Here is a 20,199-nt window from a genome sequence, read left to right as displayed (position 1 = left end):
TGTTTGCTTGTACGATACTAAGCATGTTGCTATTGATTGTTTCTCTCCTGTGTACGGCGCTGTTTCCCCTCTCTCGAGATTGTGAACAGGCCTCTATCTGACCCAGCTCCCGCTGTTTGATCTTCGACCCCAAATCGATTCCCCTGGTCTCAATCAATGTACAACGCATCACTCTCCCTTGCCCACCCCTACTCACCAGGGCCGACGTCATGAATCTTCCCTGTACCCTGCAGGGTCGACATGGCATGTGCGCCCCTCAAAATAACCCAGGTCTGTTCCCAGGGGAATTCAGGCGGGTCCCGTCGATTTGGGCGCGGTCTACGGAGTAGCGGGTCAGAGCCAGAGCTGGTGCCCAGAGCTGATGTCGGGCTGTCAGGGCTGGCTGGGGGCAGGCAAGGCGGCAGCTGTCCTGAGTGGTAGATTTCGTCGACTTCCAGAAGAGTTCATTTATCAGTGCCCATGCTCCCCTGACCCATATCTCACTCTCAGGCGGTGTCGAGTTGTCGTCCCCTAGTGTGGCTTGCCTCATCTAGGGGATCCCACATCTTCGTTGGAGCGTTGCCTGAATCTGTGGTACACTTGACATGATGCAATCTCAATATCTGGTCACCTGGTCTAGTTTAGTTGTTGTTAGCTGCCCTGTCATCGTGTCTTTGTTCTTCGCTAAATGGTCTCAAGCAATCGAGGCTAGCTAGTGGTAGTAGACGAATCACTCACTCAATCAACCTTCGTAAACAAAGAGCTTGTGAAGCAGCATTCAACTGCATATTGAACACACACTGTTATAATGGTGTACCCAACTGAGGCGGTGTCACTTCTTATTCCGCTCTTTCCCTGCCATATAGCCCGTGGCTTAATTAGCATGTTAATGCATGCAACGCGCATGAGTTTGCTGCCGTGAATGTGGGATGTTTGTTGCTCCTAGGCTCTAGGTTAAGGGTTGCCCTAGATACGACTACCCAATCGGATATGAAGCGAGTAGCCTAGGTAGGTGCTCCCTTCCCAACTTTAGAGACGTTAGAGTCAGCAACCCTGTACTGTGTGAGATATGAAAGTAGTGGGCCGAGGCAGGACTGATCCGCCAAACCTGGGAGCTCTTAACGTAGAATGCTTCATCATGGTCTGTCTGCCTTCCAGAAGACAGACAGGTATGAACTTACACCGCCCAAAGTTTAGCTCCCTCGAAGACACTGTGCTGTGGCTGTTCGGTACAGACAGCACCTAATACATCAATCAATTAATCGACGATCCCCGCAAATGCCGTGCGCAAGATGCAGGCGCCGGCGCATATGCCAGTTGATAATTAAAACAGAGATACCAAAAGAAGTAACCTAATGCAATATAAAGGATAAGATCCACCATGACGCTCTTGAACATTGACTTGAAGAGTGAGAAAGGGGTGTATCGTGGACCCAGAGAGAAAAAAAAATGAATGAAGCTAGAATTGGAAGACACTAAGAAACTTGGGAATCAAACTCGACAGGGGTGGGAGGCACATAGGCATTGGTTGGCTTCTTTTCGAGGCTAACAAGGTCTTTAGATGGGTCACTCACACATTCGGAAATAACGCTAGCTCACCGAGGAAGGTTTCGAGAATTCTTCTGGAACAATGGTAATGCAGAGGCGGATCTAGCGCTGTGTGACAATGCACGTCCGAGCGTAGCGTTGCGCCCACGACACATCTTATCCTTCTACTGAGCTTCTTTCCGTCCTTCGATACCACTTTCTCATTCCGATCCATCACCTTATGTAGAAGCATGCCACCATCAAAGCCTCACCCCTCCTTCCATGAGGTGGTTCCAAGTTCCAGCCTATCCCATATTGGTATCCATGCATGAGATGAACCTTCCTCACCTTGGCAATTCGACTGTCTACCTTATTCACCTCCGCACTTTCCATTATTGGTTGCTGTACCTGATGTACCGATCTCTACATGATCCCACTCGGTCTCTTTATCTTACTCTCCCACTCACACTCGTACTCACATTCACACTCACGCCCGTACATATCCATCATTTGATATTATTTGTCTTGTGTCTATCTTATACGTAAGAGCGCTCGGCCACCCAAACTTGTCCTGACTAAATCCTTGCCCTGGCCCCATGCTCCCGGGGCCCCATCTGAATCTGCCCCGTGCTGCAGAAGCATGGATCACTTCCATCCGTTCTGGCGTCCTTCCAGAAGTTTTAGAATTGAGTCAGTGAGCGGTTGGTCTGGAGGCTACAGTCATGGCGCAGTATCCGTCCAAAACCTACACTGAGGCGGGAATGGGGATGAATGGCTGACCATGGCATGCTGTAGGTTGGTCAATGTGCTGGTATTCGGCTTTTCATTAAGAGACTCTAATTAAGGACTAGTGCATACCGGGCACGGAACCTGGGGCCACCGGATATCAATTGAGAATCAAAGAACGGCAACCATACCACGCATCGACAGAGCACTTCAAGACTGGACACCAACGAATGCGAATGGGATGTGGTTCACAGTCGAGGACGTATGTCAAAGAAAACGGCAGGTACTTGGGCATCAAGATGTCACAAAGCCTGCGGCTCCGGCTCGACTCGGCTCTCACTCCATGATCCTTCTCAGTTATTCTCAATTTATCCTTGGCTTCTTCGACATTTGAGTCATATTGTAAAGAAATGCAGAACTTGGCCTTACTGGGCGGGGAAGTCCTGTCCGTGCCGGCGCGGGGGCTAGGACTGAGAGCCTGCTGCATGGAAAATCGAGGAGCATACATTGAGAGATATGTTGTTGGATGGATTTGTCAACGATTTGCCTCCCTAGGTGGCCGTAAGATTTTGTGAAAGGCTTCAGACTTGAGTAATTGAGTCGAAGGGGAACTATGAAGGTCCCGCGTAGGCTCCCCCATCGATTCCTTAGACAGCGGGTTGCTTGACTATGCAAACCCAACAAAAACTCAAACAAAGAGGATCTCGAGGACGGCAAGCGAATGATGTATGTACTCTCGCCATACGTATCGAGTGGTGCCTGTGGCTTATTAGGTTTGGCCAACTCTCATACCCATTTACTTGTTCAGCTGCCCGACTACCTTGCTAACCAACCATGTGTATAGAACAATTCTAGAAATATGGCGCCCACACCACCCATGGAGGCTTCAAACGACCTCGCGAGCATGCCCCTCTTCCTCATTCACGAAGCTATGCCTTTGACTGTTGGTTATTATTAGTACCTGAGAAGAGTCCAGTGCTCAGCTGTGATTCCATTCCAGTCCGTTCTTCCCGCCATCCGTCGGCCATTTTCGGTGAAGGCGATGCACCGACCCCCAAAGAGGGTTGGTGGCTTTAGTGTATCAAATGTAAGACTTGGCAGCAATCAATACGAATACCTTCTTTTTGTACTTGTGCTCGGACACTGGCCTTGCCAGACCCGAAGCAGAGATGAAACAGTTTGGCATTGTATTCCCCGCCTTAGCGCAGGTGAGTTCCATTAGCTTTCTGTTTCGAATATCACGAGTTCCTGGGGTTCATACGGTGAGTTACTGAGCAGCGAGCAGCGCGTTCTTTGCGCCGATGTGAGGGCTCATCCTTTCTCGTTAGGGTTAAAGATGCGTTGTTTCAGAATACACTTGTTCACCGAAAGCTAACGACGCAGGTAATTCTCGGGCCGGCTAACAGAGTTTGGGAATATGAACTGTATATCATGATGATATTCTCATCTATCCTCTCAGCCTGCCGCGACAAGCTTGTTAATGCTTCTCCCGCATATTGCCGAAAAATATAACTGGTCACGGCTCTCGAGTGTCGCAAATCTATCGCTACGGCCTTCGTCGATCTCATAAGAGCTTTTCATGTCACAGAGCGGCGTTTATACGTATGCATTCGTGCAATGACTCGGCCTAAAGTTGGTTCGTGGGGCGTTCGTTTGCGCGAACAGCCCCGTGATCGACATTTCACCGCGTCTGCAACGGAACTAACGACTGGAACATTGCAGTGCATGCTGCAAAGTAACCTTGAATTTAAATTGAAGCATCAAGGCTCGCGCGGAACCTTGGAGTGCAACACAGAAGGCAAATTGCATTGATGTTAACAACGTACCATGGCTATCTTTTTGTAAGTTCAGATACATCACATCCAACCTACGAATGTATCGAGTGCGTCTTTTTCATAACGCATGGATTTCAGTTTGCTTTCTGCTCCATCTTTGTATCATCAGGACCAACCGGGAGTCTGACCGTTGTCCTGCAGCATCCCAGGGCGGACCCTGAACGGAACCAAGTCAAAGCCCACAGGACCGTGCTTGCCATCACCGACGATGAAACAATTGACGGAAGCCTTCCAGAAGCAGTGGAGCAGTGTAGGCCCAAGCCTCAGAGGGTGAGGTGACGTGGGATGCTCGGCCAATTCTTCCAGGGCTGAAATGCAGGTATGGATGTATAGACTTTTCCCCCCATCCACCACGCCAACACCCGTCAGGGCCAATGCAGGGGTGACTTTGGCCCATGGCTGCCACGAGGGTTATTTTCGATATCAGTTAATTGTGCCATCATATGCCTCTTTCTGCTGTGATTCACGTCGGGTCTCGTCCCTCATGTTCCCAAATGCGACGCTACAAATGCGGGAGAAATGAGACATTTATCAGCTCTTGTATACCACCCACCAACTCAGTCCCGAGCGTGGTCACAACGACTGATAACACGCATTCTTTGCACTGGGTGAGTCTGATACGGTGGAGGTTGGGTGAAGAGAAGACGATAAATAAAGCTACCAATTTTATCAGCAATAAAGTCCTTGATCATGTGGACTAGTTCTGTCGGGGTTGCTGCTGTTTGCAATTTCCTTGTAGGCTCTTGATTAACTACTCTGCATAGCATACTCCACGAGTGGGTGGACTCGTCTGGTGGCCCGGGCTGAGATTGCCGTCGGCGCGGTTTGAAGACGGACGCATGCCTGCGCGTTCCCGCATTTGTGGTCCTCGACACTTGACAGTCTGTCCCATCCTCTCACCGTTCCCTTGCGCTCAAGGTCAATCAAGCCAAGCTGAGGTGAGCCATGAGCATGAACCAGCCCGGAGCCTGACCGTACTCTCAGGGGCCGGACCATATTCATGGGTGACAACAACCAAAATGGCCTGGTCCTGGCATGATTAACAACCGAGTTGGCTTTGCTGGCAAGCAGGCCATATTGCGTGAATAACTCACAGGGTCGATATACCCTTACCTACCATATGTGTTCTCTGAGATCTGTGAATCGAAAGTCAAGCTGCCCTGTTGCAACACTTGGAAGCGAGGCGGATATGTCGATCACCAACGCTTCGGCCAACTGTTCAGGAACGTGCTACGTATCTCGATATCTGTTGTAGTGTAGCATTCAACTCACAACTATCGTTGCTGCTCTGTCACTGCCGGTCGACGAAGTGCAAGTTTTTACCGCCATATTGATGGATGCACAGCAGACAAGCCCTCCCCCCCACGAGGGAATCCCAGCAGTCTTTAGCACACCTAGATCTGCATCCACGACTCGTCGTTGCTTTTTCTCGTGTGGCGTTTGACGGCAGGTAGATGTCAGTGGTAAATGTGCGGTAAGGATCATGACAGGTTGCGCAGATCACCATCAGGAATAAAAGGAATCGCCAAAAAGACGGGCCGTCTCTCGTTTGTGCCAGAACTGCAGGTTCACGATTGCTTGCTTTTCTTTTTGCTTTTTTGCTACCGGATTGTCCTTGCTGTCGCGTGGTGGTGTTCTGTCAAAGTGATTCTTGGGTTGGTTTTGCTTTGCTGACCGCAAGATCCAGCAGGCCATAAAAGATTGTCGATTGCATCCCATTGCTTGCATCGTGGAGATTAACGGTCTGCCCTGCACTCCGCATCCGTGCATTCTGGCTGCACGAGTTGCATATCCAGGGAGTGTGCAGTACGACACCGCCGTGTCAGACCATGTCCTGGATGAGGGCGGTCTGGAAGTTCTCGGGGCGATAAGACCCGCGATTCCTTAAGGTTCTTCCAAAAGGTACCGGTAGTTGATCCAGAGTGAGATCTCATATTCTGTGGAAAGTCGAGACCCGATATCGTGGGGTCTTGAAATAGATCAGTTTGTGTGCCTGACACTCGGCCAGCCAAGGAGGGATGTTTGTGGCAATGGACAATCATTTCTCGGGTTAAGATAACGCAGTACAGAGATATGTTGCATGCCACTACGTGCTTATCGGTCCATCTCTGAAATACTATGGTGTATATCGCAGAAGGTCGTTTACTAGACCAGGAAGAGTGATCTCACTACATACCCATACCCTCATCGCTCATTACCTGATGAAATCTCTCGCAAGAGCAATATGATCTATAGAACCAGGAGTTGACACCATGTCGAATCAACTGACTACTGCTGTATATGTTGATCCCAAACTGAACATCGGCTTTGTGATTTCACTGATTTGACAAGGCTTTGTCGCCCACGTCGTTCTAGACATACCCTAGACCTAGCACACATGTCCTAATGGTAACAGCTGTATGTGACCGTTCAGTTCACTCAACGAGAAATCACTTTTAGGGATGTGACTTGATAGTTTGAATTCGACAAAGAAACTGAACGGATGGCGCTGGTATCTGCTCGGTTTATAAAGGACTATGCGCTTGCCGCGACTTGACTTGGTCTTTAGACGCATCCCTACCACTTAGGCTGATCACGTTCATGCATAGGTGTCTCGAGTGCGTGAGAATCGCCGAAGGGATCGTCTTCATCGTCTTCATCCTGCGGAGCTGCAACTGGCCTTGGGGGTTGAGGGGGAGGGTTTGAGTGAGGTTTGGACATGGGGGGTGGCCGAGGAGGAGCTGCAGGAACGGGTGTAGAAATGTTGAGCTCGGAGAGGTCCGGAGGCTGTGAGGCGGTTGGAGACTGAGAGGCAGCCTTGGCCATGGCCTCCTTGCCTTTAATCGTAGCCACTGTGAAGAAGTCAGCTACATCCTTGCCAGAATTCAAGTTAACACTTACTCCGGTAAAGATGAGCTTGCTCGGCAAGTTCGTCATCTGAATCACTGTCTGCGTCAATCGAACGATCGAACTGTTCGAAAGACATGAGGGCATGGACAAGCTCGTCATTAGCATGAAGTAATCCTCCGAGCCACTGCTCTTCCTCCACATGATGAACCTGTATATGATTAGTTCAGATATTTTCTCATAATACAAACGAAAACTCACATATCGAAGTACTTTGCGTCGAAGAAGTTTACAGGCTTCAAAGCGCTCGACTGCCGTCTGGTTCTCTGAAATACGCTCCACCTCACGATTAATGCTTTGAAGCGCATTCATCAAGTTTGTTGCTGCGATGGAAGAGTCAGCAATGACAGACTTCATTTGCTCCTTCTCAGCCTCAAGGTTGAAAGGCTTTCGCTTCCCCTTGGCCTTATCCTTCTCTTTCTCCTTCTTCTTGTCTTTAGAGCTACCGAAGAAAGCGCTGGGCCCTGAGGAAGATTTGGTAGAAGAGTGTCCGAATGTTGAACCAGATGTTGGGGTTGAGCTCGAAGGGCCTGAAGCGTTTCGTGCTTCACGGGCTGCCTTTGCCGCAGCTTCTTGTTCGTCGTCGACAAATGGATTTTCTTCCGTCTCTCTGAGGACCCGAGATCTCTCCTGTGTTACAGCTTGCTTTCTTTTGGGAAGTTCCTGCAATGTTGAGCATTGGATGCGAAATGTTGAGTGAGAATGACTTACTCTGTGAAGTCGCGCGAGACTGTCTAGACCTGGCCTGCCAGCATACTGTGACCATGAGCGAAAGAGCTCCCTACACTTATTCCTCACTGCAACATCAGACAGGTCAGATGTACCGCAAACACGTAGACGTTCAAGCAAGGGCTCATCCACAAAGGTTCGCTGGAACCTCTCGCCAGCGTTCTGGATGAGACCGTCAAGAATGACCAATGCACGGATCTGGCGGTGGACATTTCCGTATTTAAGCTTCTTTCGAATAGCTCGAGCTGCTTCACTGGGGCCCGTAGCTTGTAGGGTAATGACATCGACCAGCTCGGGGATACCGCTGAGATCTTCCTCTTCATATGATTCGGAGGTAAGGTTCTCGACGGTTACAGTTACCGCCGAGAACGGCTTTTTCTACAGGGACGTCAGTAAATACATTAATACAAGTTGGAGTTACTCTAGTGACATGTAAATAGCTCATGAGAGCTATCAACAGACGATGTCCGAATTGGGCGGAAACTGCTTGCTTAAAGGTCAGGGCGGAATGATCTTACCGATTGGAACATGCTCATGATGGGCTACACTGTCGTGGCTTAGGTATATGATCTGCAGCGTTGTAGCTCTGCGACGTAGGTTATCAAGTTCCACGATGATGCTATTTCAAGTGCGGTTGGTAGCTCTGGCAGCTTTGAGTGCCTGATGACTTGATAGTAGACAAAGCAGCGCGGGGCTAGCCAGGGGCAAGTCGACACGATCGCTGAGCTCGTTGCGCCGAGGAAGTGAATAGGTTCGAGGGGACCTGAGGTATAGTAGGTAAGTAAGTGGTGAGAAGTTTCAAATATCTCTTGTATCATGAGGTTCCTTGCCAGCCAGATAATGAATGGATGTCAATAAGGTACCTTAGGTTGGTACTTTAGTCAGGCGCTCACTCGTTCCTGCTGTGCCCGGCTCAGGTATGGTGGGGTTGTTGTTCTGTTGCTTGGTAGCGGGACGTGAGGGGGGCTCCTTCTCAGTTTCTGTGGGGTTCTGTCGTCACTCGTCAAGGTGGGAGCCTGGGAGGAAGTCGTGGTAGGTTGCCTCTAGTACTTAGCCGAAAAAGGGTCTTTACAGGTCCAATTAGAGTGGGACAAGGTTCTGTGATAGGTTATGAAACGAATATCAAACTTATTGAAGGATCATTGGTATTGCGTGGAAAATCTGACCAAGACGAGTTCAGTACAGACTCATCGTATCACAACGGTACTGTAGCTTGAGATTGTGTCATACCTCTGGTACATCAAGTTCTGGGGGCCTGGTGGAATGAGATATCTCTAGAGTTTGCAGGATGGCGGACAAGGTTCGAGCAAAGACCTTTGTAAGGGCGAATGTTACGAACAGCTTAATAGTTTTCTAGCAGTCCGCCCTTAAACTTGGCTTTATGACTACCTAGCTATGTATGAGTGAGTCAATGAAGAGGCTTGCTCTAAGCTTTGCTGATGAACATCTGTCTAGGACCTTATGACTGTGAGCATGCTTTAGTGTTTCTGTTCAAAGACCTGGCAGTAAAGCTGAAGGAGTTGCACCAGTTGCAACCGAGCATAATACATTACGATGGGATGTTTCCCACTGAACTAGTGGAACTCATGATGCCCATCCTCTCGGCATCAATGTAGACATCGTTAGGATTGACTTTGACAAGCCCTAAACACGAGAGAGTGGCATTTTCCGAAGAACCCCCAAAGATAGTTTATGCCATGACTCCTACATAGAAAATGACTCAGACAACATTCAGATTCCTATAATACAGCTCCATCTGTGAACATAGGTAAGTACCTAGTGCCTTATACATTATCTACCTATACCTAAGAAAGTCCTTGCCGCCTAACTCTGGTTACCCTAGACCTTCCAATCACCCCGCCCCCGCCATCGCACCTCAGCTACGAATTTTGACTGTCAAAGGCGTTATCGCAGCTCTGTGACTCACAAACAGACAAAGACAACCAACACCAAACCTCTCATCAATCATCACGAGCATTCGTAGAGTGATTGATATACCAGATCGCCGAAAATGGCTTCAAAAGCACCCGTTCTGCCCCAGGAGGGTAAGCGCAACATTCTAATCACCAGTGCCCTTCCCTACGTCAACAACATTCCGCATCTGGGCAACATCATCGGCAGTGTTCTTTCCGCCGATGTATTTTCTCGCTATTGCAGAGCGCGAGGCTGGAACACCATCTACGTTTGTGGCTCCGACGAGTACGGTACTGCTACCGAGACAAAGGCCCTCGAGGAAGGTCTTTCGCCCGCCGACCTTTGCGCCAAGTATCACGCCCTTCACAAGGGCGTCTACGATTGGTTCCGAATTGACTTCGACATCTTCGGCCGAACACCCACTCAACAACAGACGCAGATTGTGCAGCAGATCTTCAAGGAGCTCTGGAAGAATGGTTATATTGAGGAGCGAGAGACTACTCAACCTTTTTGCTCGGACCCTGCCCATGGCAAGTTCCTCGCAGATCGATTCGTCGAAGGAGAATGCAGCATTTGCCATGATCTCGGAGCCCGTGGAGATCAATGCGATGCCTGCGGTAGTCTTCTCGACCCATTTGAGCCCGAGCGCGAGCCCAGCACCTCTGATGATGACCATGTCGAAGCGAAAGCGACTGGTTTCCTGATCAACCCCCGCTGCAAGGTCGATGGAACCACCCCCGAGAAGCGAAAGACGAAGCACCTTTTCCTTCGTCTAGATGCAGTTAAGGACTTGCTCGTTCCCTGGTTCCACAAGAGCAGCAAGGAGGGAGATTGGAGCACAAATTGTATTTCTATCACCCAGTCATGGATCGACAAGGGACTCCTTCCCCGTGGTATCACTCGAGACCTCAAGTGGGGTGTTCCTATTCCTAGGGATCTCGAAGGCTTGAGTAACGAGGAGTATGCAGAGAAGGTCTTCTATGTTTGGTTCGATGCTTGCATTGGCTACGTCTCTATCACCAAGAATTTGGTCGATGGCGATAACTTGGATGGCACGAACTGGGAGAAGTGGTGGAAGAACCCTGAGAACGTCAAGCTCTACCAGTTCATGGGCAAGGACAACGTGCCGTAAGTGGCCTTTTTCAGAACCCCACATGATATGATGAGACGGTGCTGACAATTCATTAGATTCCACACTATCATCTTCCCTGCCTCTCAACTTGGAACGGGAGAAAACTGGACCAAGGTTCACAAGATGTCGACAACCGAGTATCTCAACTATGAGGGCGGAAAGTTCAGCAAGTCCCGCGGCGTTGGAGTGTTTGGAAACACTGCTAAAGAGACTGGCGTTGATCCTGATGTTTGGCGATACTACCTTCTGTCCAGACGACCCGAGTCCGCTGACTCTGAGTTCAAATGGCAAGAGTTCATTGACTGCAACAACAACGATCTTCTCAAGAACCTTGGTAACTTGAACCAACGAATCCTCAAGTTCACTCATACCAAGTTGGATGGCGTCGTTCCTGACTACACAAAATACACCGACGAGCGGCTAGAGGAGCATAAGAAGGAAGTGAACGAGGCCCTCAAGACCTTTATCTCACAGTTCGACGCCATCAAGCTCCGCGCTGGCCTCGCCACTGTTATGCAAATCTCCGCCCTTGGTAATAAACTTCTGCAGGACAGCAAGCTGAACAACCAGCTTCTGGCCGATGAGCCAGACCGTTGCGCTGCTGTAATCGGTCTCGGTATCAACCATCTCCAGCTCCTTGCAAGCATCGTTCATCCTTACATGCCCTCCACTTCCGAGGCCATCCTGGAGCAGATCGGCAGCCCTGGCTTGATCTCCATTCCTGAGACATGGTCAGGAGACCTCGTCAAGCCCGGCCAAAAGATCGGCGAGCCCAAGCTTCTCTTCACACAGATCCCCGCGTCTAAGCTTGATGAGTGGCGTGAGGCCTTTGGTGGTGAGGAGATCCGAAAGCAAAAGGCCCTCGAAGCGGAGAAGGCGGCGGCGAAGAAGGCAGCTAAGGACAAAAAGAAGCAAAAGAAGCTCGCTCTTCGTCAAGCTGAGAAGACAGGAGAAGCTTCTACCGAGGAGAAGCCTGCCGAGGAGAAGCCTGCCGAGGAGAAGAAGCCTGTTGAGGCCTCTGCTGTTGACTTGCTCCCCGATAACAAGCCCTCTGAGACATAAATGCATGTACACCAGGGTGAATCGGAGTTGGCGTTAGCAAAAGAAATTGACTGGGCATGGGCGGTGCATGAGGAGTAGCGTAGAAACGAACATAGGTTGCCGAGCTTATTTTGAAGGGTTGCCGAACTGTAGAGTAGATTGTTAAATCAACTTACAATGAATGACTAGATCATGAGCTAGATGGCTGTTGGATCTAATGTACAGTATGTTTTAAGTTTAGGTATATCGAGTTTCTCTTCAGACTCTATCCTGCACTTTTCAGGAGTTCAAGGTAGTATGTCGGCCAATCCTCTCATCAGACACACAAACGAGAAGATAGCTTCCCTGTCATCCAATCCAGAGAAACTAGGCCATAACGCAGAAATGCTTCAAATCAAAAAGTTCAGATGAGGGCCACGCGTGGGTCTGCAGACGTGGTGTCTAAAGGGGGAACAGTTGCTATCCGTTTTGAGGAGTGGAGAAAAAGTCGTCCAAGTATATTGGCCTTGGTTGCGAATGCTCAGTTTGGTATTGTTCTATAAATCAAATGCAATCCTTTATGCCTTTCGACGATTTTATGTCGGCAAGGACGTGGTATCTGTATGTTTAACCCGAAAACTCCTTAAGCCTGTTGAGAGGCACCTGGCCTGTTGAAAGGCGTAGCTTTCTGTATCGACTTGGTGTGTATTGTACACTGTTCGACTAGATGGAGCTGTCTGGCAGTCTCCGTTCGTTTTTGCGGCCCCGATAACGTTTCATAAGGCGCTGGTATGCTGTCTTGTGACTCTTATTGTCGTTTACTTGGGAGAGTTTAGACAGACTTTGGGAGCTTAGTTGGACTTCTTTCCAGCAGCACGCTCACGCTCACGCTTGGCGTAGATTTCAGAAGTGAACGGGTCCTCAAATTTCAGAGCGATCCTGTAGACAACATCGACCCACAATGTGAGCAGGATACCGGCAGGCTTGCCATACCACATGGCGGTAGCGAGGAAGCTGCAGGTAGAGCCAGTGTACATGGGAGAGCCGGTCACGTTGAAGGGAAAGCCAGTCACCATCTCGTCCATGAGAATGCCAAAGTAGTCACCGAGGAAAGTGCCAGTAATGCCTAGTCGCCATGTTGAAGAGACGACCAGGACGTTACCAACAATAAACAGAGCAACAGCAGCGGCCTGGATGAAGTCGTTGACAAGAGCGGGATGCGTGGGTTGCTCGGCGATGGCAGTCTTGAAAATAAAGTCGCGAATCATACCAAGAGAGAAGATAGTGGCAGCAAGGGCATAACAGGCAAGTTGGGAGTTACCGCCGAAAATCTTGGTCAGAAGTTTGTTGTGGTATTCTTTCAGCGATCAAGTTAGTCGAGGATGAATCGTATATTATAGCTGCAAGCTGCATACCTTGACGGGCGACGATGCTAGAAAAGAGGAAGAGTTAGTGATTGATGATAGAACGTCACATTGGGGCTTGCAACTCACTTCCAGAAGAGAGGGTTGAAGGCGATGGAGGCAGCAGAGACTGGAAGAAGCAAAGAGCTTGAGTCAGATTCAAGTAATCGTTTGGTAGATAGTGACTTGCTCAAGTCAAGTTGGTATATACTCACTGTACAAGCTCTGCTTATCATAGTCGACATATTCGACAAAGTCTTTCAAACCAAGAGCCATGATGACAGCTGGGTAACCAAGACAAATAGGCACGAAGAGTAAGGTAAAGTGAAGTAATGGCAAAAGTCGTGATCACTGACGTAACAAGTTCACGAAAGAGTCACAGAAGGGACAGGTTCAAAGAAGACTGCAGACGATTTGCAATTTTGCTGTTGAGAGGATAAACTGTTGAGATATTAGAAGAAACAGGAAATAGAATTAAAGAGAGAGTTTGGAGAAGGACAGCTTGGAGAGCTAGGGTACGTCCCTCAGGTACCTACCTTCCTGTAGCTGTCCTAACTGAGGTACCTTAGGTAGGTAGGCTGTCACATGGAAGAGAGTGGAAAGCGGAAGAGGAGAGAGTCCGGCCCGCGTCATAATGAGAGGAGCCCGGAATTAGTGGAGAGCCACCGTTCCGTTCAGAAGAGGGTCAACTGGGGGAGAGAGCCCTGGAGCTTTTGATCCACCATCCACAAACCAAGCAAAGCATCGATCCAATCCATGGAACCTGACCAAACGGAAGATCCCTGCAGTGCAGCCGGGAAATCGAGGCAAGCAACCCAATCTGCCGAATTCAAACTTACCTATACCGAGAGAAAGCCTCATTAAGTCACCCAGGACCAGGACCAGGACCATGGCCATGACCACAACAGGCAGATATCGAATCTCATCTCATCTCATCTCATCTCATGGGTATGACCACTAACTACCTAACTGACTAGACTATATGCTTCAATATTCACATCTATCGATGCTTGTAACAATACGCTTACTGCGGTTGGCATCAAGGCCTATCTCGCGGGTTTTCCAAACGCCAGCCTTAAAACGCCCAAAGCAAAAACCCCAACAAGTCAAGTTCAGTCATCATCATCCATCAAAAAAAGAACACAGAAACCAGCAGCTATTGACGTCGGTTTCTCGTCTTTTTACCAGTCGTCTGCACATCTTCTTCCTCTTCATCCTGCCCCTTTTTGAGGTCTTCTGTGAGACCCCATTCCTCCTTGTCGTACCAATCTTCCCCGTCCGACATGTCTCGGTTAAGCCCTGAATGAGCTTCTGCCTTGGACCAGTGGAGTACATTCTTCCGCATCTGCTCGGCTTTGAGGAGTCCTAGAAACAGCTTCTTTGCCCCTCTACACACCTCTTCTTGCTTTTGCACGTAGAGAGCAAGCAACCGTCGAATATCTTCCGCTTCTTGGTCTGGCAAGCCGATATCCCGATCTGGTCTTGCTCCTGAAGGCGCAAGAAACATGGGATGTATGAAGTCATCGTCCCCATCGGAGATCATGAACACATCTGCACCTATTGTCTCAGCCGATTCCGTTTGTTGATGTGCGTCGCTGCCTGAAGGTTTCGCAGTGGCCTCAGCTCTGGTTGCCTCCATCTCATTCGTCCCTTGTTCGTTTGTATGCTCGTTAACCCCGTTTGTCGCTTCACCCACGAAATCTTTTTTATCGGTCTGTGCAGCTGGTACTTGCTCGCCATTGGGCATATTTGAAGCCGTTCCAGCACCGTCCTTCTCGGCCTCAACCTTTGTGTTCTCGTCGGCATCCTCTACGAGAGAATCATCTGGGTCGGCAGTTCCAGCGTCCGTCATGGTTATATCGGCATCCTCTGCTGGATCCTTGTCCGTGGGCTCGCCATCGAAAGTTGTGTCTGGTACAGCATTTACTTGTTCGACACCGTTGCCTTGTTGTAAGTCGCCGTTGGTGATTCTGGGAAGTGCCGATACTGCCTGGGAAAGCGCCAACAGATGTTGCGCCGTGTGGTTGTCTGTATAGAGCTCAACATCTGCCGGCCTAACCATCATCTCGCATGGGATCCATGTGTAGTCGCCGCAGAGCGATGTCAGGAGATGCCTGACTCTCCACAGAGACCGGTTCTCCTTGCGCATTATGTCGCAACTTTGATCAACAAGTCGAGTCAGGGTTTTGGACGTGAAGGGCTTCGATAGGGTCGGGTGTGTCGGTAACGCAGTTGATGCAGTAAGTGGAGCAAGGATATCTACTCCTGTTAGCCCTGTTATTCAAATGCGTGATTGTTGACCTACTCTCTATTTGTATGTTGGCGTAAGGGTTCATCTCTGCCGCTGAGGCCTCTGCTTCTTGAACGCGCTCCTCATCTTCGTCGTCGCTATCTATTTCGTATCCTTCCTCGTCGACTAATGGGGGATTGCGATATAGGATCGAGCGTCGGACACCACCATATTCGACGTACTAGCAGAAGTCAGAAACTGGCCTGGGAAGATTTGCCAAAACAACGAACCTCTTTATACGAACTTGGACCATTATTTGGGACCAATTGCCCTTGACGGGCAAACCGTGCCTGCTTTTTGAGCTTATGGCCGCGATTGCTATAGCTTTCGATCTCGGAGTCTGAGTCGGATTCTGTTGGGTCGATGGTTAGCTGTCAACCCCTACATCGCGACAAGCGCAATGAGATTTCCGTACCATATGATTTCCTTTTGAATGCCTTCTTCATACCCGCTATGGTTTCGGCAAAGAGAATTTGTTGCGACGCCATGGCAGACAGAGGGTGGAATGAAATGTCGAATCGATGGGAGTTGTGGGCGAAGCGGCGAGGGAGCGCAGGCCTTTTGGGCGCGTCCAGAGAGGAAAAAAGACGCTCGAATGTTGTTGGTAGCCCTCTAGTATAAGGCTGAGTCTCGATCCGTGAAAAAAAAGTCGTGTTGACGTAGGAAAGCTAACAATAAGCAAATTTGGACCGACTGTGCTGGGACGACGAGGAGAAGCTGGAACGAGAAGCGAGGCTGCCCGCCTTCCCGTAGCCCATGACCACATTTCCGGGCGCAGACTAATCTGATTGGTCATTGCGCGGATGATAAAAAAGCCGGTGCCGGATAAAGCAATCCCTGACCGTTTACGATAAGAGATAAGCCCAATCTATGGCTCTCATTCATGCTTCATTGCTGTATTGGGTTTTTTTTTTTTTTTTTTTTTTTTTTTTTCAAGATTCGCAGCTTGGCTCGACCTATTCTACCCAACTCACGTGGATTGCATGAACTCATGCCACTAATTGCTCGAAAGAATCAAAGTACTATCCTTTAAGTCAATTGACTGCACCAGAGGGAGTTCCAACAACAAAAATGTCACCATCTGCAATACGTCAACATCATGCAAGCAATTATGACTCGGTGCCAGGCACGTCAACGCCACAGTATACTGTGCAACGTTGTATGACTGCAGGGATGTGATGAACTCAATTGGGGAAAACAAATAAATTGACAAGCCCTGTTGCGGGATTGGGTGTTTAATCTAAAAGGATCTACGAAACTGTGACAGTCACGTTGCCTTTGAAGTTCTCGCTCGAGTTTCCTACAAAGACAGTGAAATCACCAGGCTCCACGACATACTTCATCTTGCGGTTCCATAGACCCCAGTCCTCAACCTTGAGATCAATCTTGACCGTCTGGGTCTTGCCAGCCTTGACGGCGACCTTCTTGAAACCCTTGAGCTGATATCGCGCAACATCGACAGAGGCAAGCATGTCCTTGACATATAACTGCACGACCTCAGAGCCGTCGCGCTTGGACTTGTTGCTTACGTCAACGGAAACGGTGACAGTGTCGGTCGCTGTGACATTCTTCTTGGAGACGGAGATGTTGGAGAAATCGAACTTGCTGTATGACAAGCCATAGCCGAATGTGTAGAGGGCCCCGGGGTTCTCAAGGACGTAGTTGCTACCAAACTTAAGGGTACCGTTCTCATAAATCTTACCAGGGTTTGGCCAGGCTCGCGCAGAGTTGAGATAGTCGTAATAGATAGGCGTGGTGCCGACATCGTAGGGGAAGCTGACGGAGAGCTTGCCCGAGGGATTGACGTTGCCATACAGAATATCAGCCAGAGCATGACCACCTTCCTGAGACTGGTAAAACTGCTGAATAAGAGCAGAAGCCTCCTCTGAAATCCATGGCTCTGTGATAGGCTTTCCGGAACTGTACACCACAACGGTGGGCTTCCCAGTCTCGATGATGGTCTTGACGAGCTTGGGCATGGCACCGATGAGATTCAAGTTGCTCACATCTATGTGCTCTCCTGTTGTGGCGTTCATACCAGCCCATAACTCGTTCTGATCTCGAGACCACGTTCCGACGACTACGACGGCGACATCAGCGGCCTCGGCGGCGGCGACAGCCTCTTTGAAGCCAGACTCGTCTGTGGACCAGCGCTCGCAACCTTGAGTGAAAGTCACTTTGCCTTTGCTAGCGGCCTTGATGCCATCGTAGGGAGTAACTCCTCGGGTCATGGCTGTGTGAATGACATAGTCACCGTACTGGTTGTTGAGTTAGTAATGGTGGTTCACGAGGAACATAGTCAGAAAATACCCACATTGACATAGCCGTGGGCCATGGGACCGATGACAGCAACATTGGCGTCTTTCTTCAGGGGCAGAATATCCTCATGGTTCTCCAGAAGAACGATACTCTCAGCATCAAGTTGGCGTGCAACCTTCTTGTGGGCCTTGGTGTTGACATAGTCCCAGATCTTATCATCTGCGACGCCAGTGAAGGGCTTCTCAAAAAGACCCATCTCGAATTTGGAGCGAAGAACACGGGATACAGCGGTGTCGACGACCTTTTCGTCAAGCTTACCAGCTTTGACGAGCTCAGGGATGATCTCAAAACTCCAGTAGCCACCACCCATTTCAGCATCGTTACCAGCGGGTAGAGTCTACACAAGTCAATATGTTACTTGGTGAGGGCTTGGCTTGGGGGGACTTACCTCAAGAGTGATGCATTCATCATCCTCAACAGGACAGACGTAGAAGGCCTGAGCAAGACGAGCAGTACCACCAGCATCGGAGATAACGTAGTACTTGTAACCCCACTCTTCTCGAAGGATGCCAGTGAGGAGGTAAGAGTCTGAGACGACTGGAACACCATCGTAAGAGTTGTAGGAGGACATTATCGAAGTTGCGCCTCCATCGATGATGGCTCGCTTGAAGGGAGGGAGATAGAGAGACCGCAGCTCTCGCTCACCACCGTGGACTGGGCCAGTGTTGATTCCTTGCTCTGGAGTTGCAAAAGCAGCCTTTTGAAGGTCAGCACACGAACTGATGGTGATTGAACAGACCTACATAGTGCTTAACCATGGCTGAGACGCCACCTGCCTGAAGACCCTTGACATACCGATAACCCATTTCTCCAGCTCTGAACGGAGATTAGCAACTACTAGATGGCCATACGCTTAGTTTGGTAAGAACATACAAGTAAGGATCCTCGCTGAAGCATTCCTCAACTCGACCGAATCGCAACTCTCGAGCGAGATCGACTTGAGGAGAAAACAACTGATTGATGCCAAGGGCTCGAGACTCTGTTGCAATGACATCGGCCATCTTCTCGATGAGCTCTGGGTTGAACGAGCAACCCATGCCGATTGGACTGTTAAAGATTGTTCCATTCAGAATCAAGACTCCGTGGAGACCTTCACTCTGAACAAAGGCGGGAATGCCTGCTGAGTATTAGATCGTGACCGCAGTATTGAAGCAAAAAACTTGCCAAGCTCAGTCTCCTTAGCCAAATAATCTTGTCCTAGCTTAGCAGCCTTCTTGATAGTAGTCATGTTCGCGTACAAGCCTGTCCAGATGGAATTGGCTCGATACTTGAAGTTCCATGCCAAACCAGTCTTGTTGACAGTCTCATCAGTGAGATTGAGATAGTTTGTCATATCGCCCTGGATCAATTGCGCCGCCTTGTCCTGAATGGTCATCCGCTTGAGAAGGTCCTCAACTCTGTCATCGATAGAAGCTTTGGGATCCTTGTAAACAGGTTTGTCCTTGGCAGCCTGGATAGCCACAGCCAGAACTGCCGCGCAGAGGTAGCTAGAGAGCTTCATTGTGAGAGTTGAAGGTGAAGAAGCTGCCTGGAACTATACACTGAGTGAGGCGGGATCGTCATATTTTATATCTTACCTAGTACCTTGTCTTTACAATTAACCGCGTAGCCTACGGGGTGAACTGCGTCACTTCGTGATGCTTGACATTGCACCTTACTGTTCAGTAACATTGCATAAAGTATGAGCTTTAAGTGCGGGCTCCTAGTCCATGTATTGTCCTTTGAGGATATTACGACCGAAGACCAGGACGATCATGACAAGACCCTGGAGAATGCGGGGGCGCCACAAAGAAGGAGACGGGCAAAAGATTGGGATTCGTGGATTTGATTTTAAGTTGATATGGGATGAGAGTGAGTGAGCAAGGGGCGCGGGCCGGTATATGGAACGACGAGCCGAATATCCTAGCTTCGATGCAGATGAAGTGACTAGAAAGGATGAAGCTAGCTACAAACTTGTGATGGGGAGATCATTTTGGAATAGGTAAGGTACCTAGTTGGGTATTTGCTGCTTGCGGAACAAGTTGCCTATGTCTACATAGGTAGGTATGTACAGGGCAAGCTGAGAAACCTCTCACAGAAACGAACGATGCATCCTTGAAGACCCAGTGCCACTACAGAAGACCCCGTCGTTCGTTACAGTGGCCCTGAACCCCGCGATGGGCTGCAGCTAGAGGGGCCCCCGTCTGTGTTCAACCGGGCGTGCCTCTAGCGTCCGCTGATTTATCCACCACTTGATCGTCGAGCAGGGGACCCTTGAGGGGACGGGATGCAACTCTCCAAGAACATCCATCATGTGTGTAACTCGTTGTCAGACCCGAACGAATGACGCTGAGGGGACAATGTCATGATAAGTTGGTGGGGTCGAGAGGGGCTGCTCCGGGTGAATTGTCACCGTGAGAGGAGTGGGATGCTGATGCTGATGCTGATGCTTTTGAGGTT

General features: G+C 49.5%; 5 protein-coding genes across 5 annotated transcripts; 1 reads left to right on the top strand and 4 right to left on the bottom strand.

Annotated features, from left to right (window-relative positions):
- Window positions 1-6,623: 6,623 nt before the first annotated feature.
- FSUBG_5575 (LSB5-possible role in the regulation of actin cytoskeletal organization) lies at window positions 6,624-8,218 on the bottom strand (the record flags this gene model as incomplete). Its single annotated transcript, XM_036683686.1, has 5 exons — window positions 6,624-6,898; window positions 6,948-7,104; window positions 7,155-7,616; window positions 7,665-8,060; window positions 8,201-8,218. The coding sequence occupies 5 exons, from the start codon at window positions 8,216-8,218 to the stop codon at window positions 6,624-6,626; spliced, it is 1,308 nt and encodes a 435-aa protein (XP_036538917.1).
- A 1,475-nt stretch (window positions 8,219-9,693) lies between these two features.
- Window positions 9,694-11,790, top strand: FSUBG_5574 (methionyl-tRNA synthetase; the record flags this gene model as incomplete). Its single annotated transcript, XM_036683685.1, has 2 exons — window positions 9,694-10,724; window positions 10,785-11,790. 2 exons carry the CDS (start codon window positions 9,694-9,696, stop codon window positions 11,788-11,790), a joined length of 2,037 nt encoding a protein of 678 aa, XP_036538916.1.
- An 809-nt stretch (window positions 11,791-12,599) lies between these two features.
- Window positions 12,600-13,427, bottom strand: FSUBG_5573 (methylene-fatty-acyl-phospholipid synthase; the record flags this gene model as incomplete). The annotated part of the gene is made up of 4 exons (XM_036683684.1): window positions 12,600-13,105; window positions 13,164-13,180; window positions 13,242-13,281; window positions 13,367-13,427. 4 exons carry the CDS (start codon window positions 13,425-13,427, stop codon window positions 12,600-12,602), a joined length of 624 nt encoding a protein of 207 aa, XP_036538915.1.
- An 880-nt stretch (window positions 13,428-14,307) lies between these two features.
- FSUBG_5572 (uncharacterized protein) lies at window positions 14,308-15,929 on the bottom strand (the record flags this gene model as incomplete). The annotated part of the gene is made up of 4 exons (XM_036683683.1): window positions 14,308-15,416; window positions 15,457-15,622; window positions 15,672-15,793; window positions 15,890-15,929. 4 exons carry the CDS (start codon window positions 15,927-15,929, stop codon window positions 14,308-14,310), a joined length of 1,437 nt encoding a protein of 478 aa, XP_036538914.1.
- Window positions 15,930-16,691: 762 nt separating this feature from the next.
- On the bottom strand, window positions 16,692-19,261 carry FSUBG_5571 (beta-glucosidase; the record flags this gene model as incomplete). Its single annotated transcript, XM_036683682.1, has 6 exons — window positions 16,692-17,699; window positions 17,756-18,097; window positions 18,149-18,457; window positions 18,504-18,576; window positions 18,634-18,807; window positions 18,921-19,261. 6 exons carry the CDS (start codon window positions 19,259-19,261, stop codon window positions 16,692-16,694), a joined length of 2,247 nt encoding a protein of 748 aa, XP_036538913.1.
- Window positions 19,262-20,199: the final 938 nt, after the last annotated feature.

The sequence above is a fragment of the Fusarium subglutinans genome, assembly GCF_013396075.1.
Source record: "Fusarium subglutinans strain NRRL 66333 chromosome Unknown NRRL66333_c0000055, whole genome shotgun sequence".
Taxonomy (NCBI): Eukaryota; Fungi; Ascomycota; class Sordariomycetes; order Hypocreales; family Nectriaceae; genus Fusarium; species Fusarium subglutinans.
The sequence above is the reverse complement of the archived record's forward strand: the minus strand, read 5'-3'. Positions and strand labels throughout refer to the sequence as shown.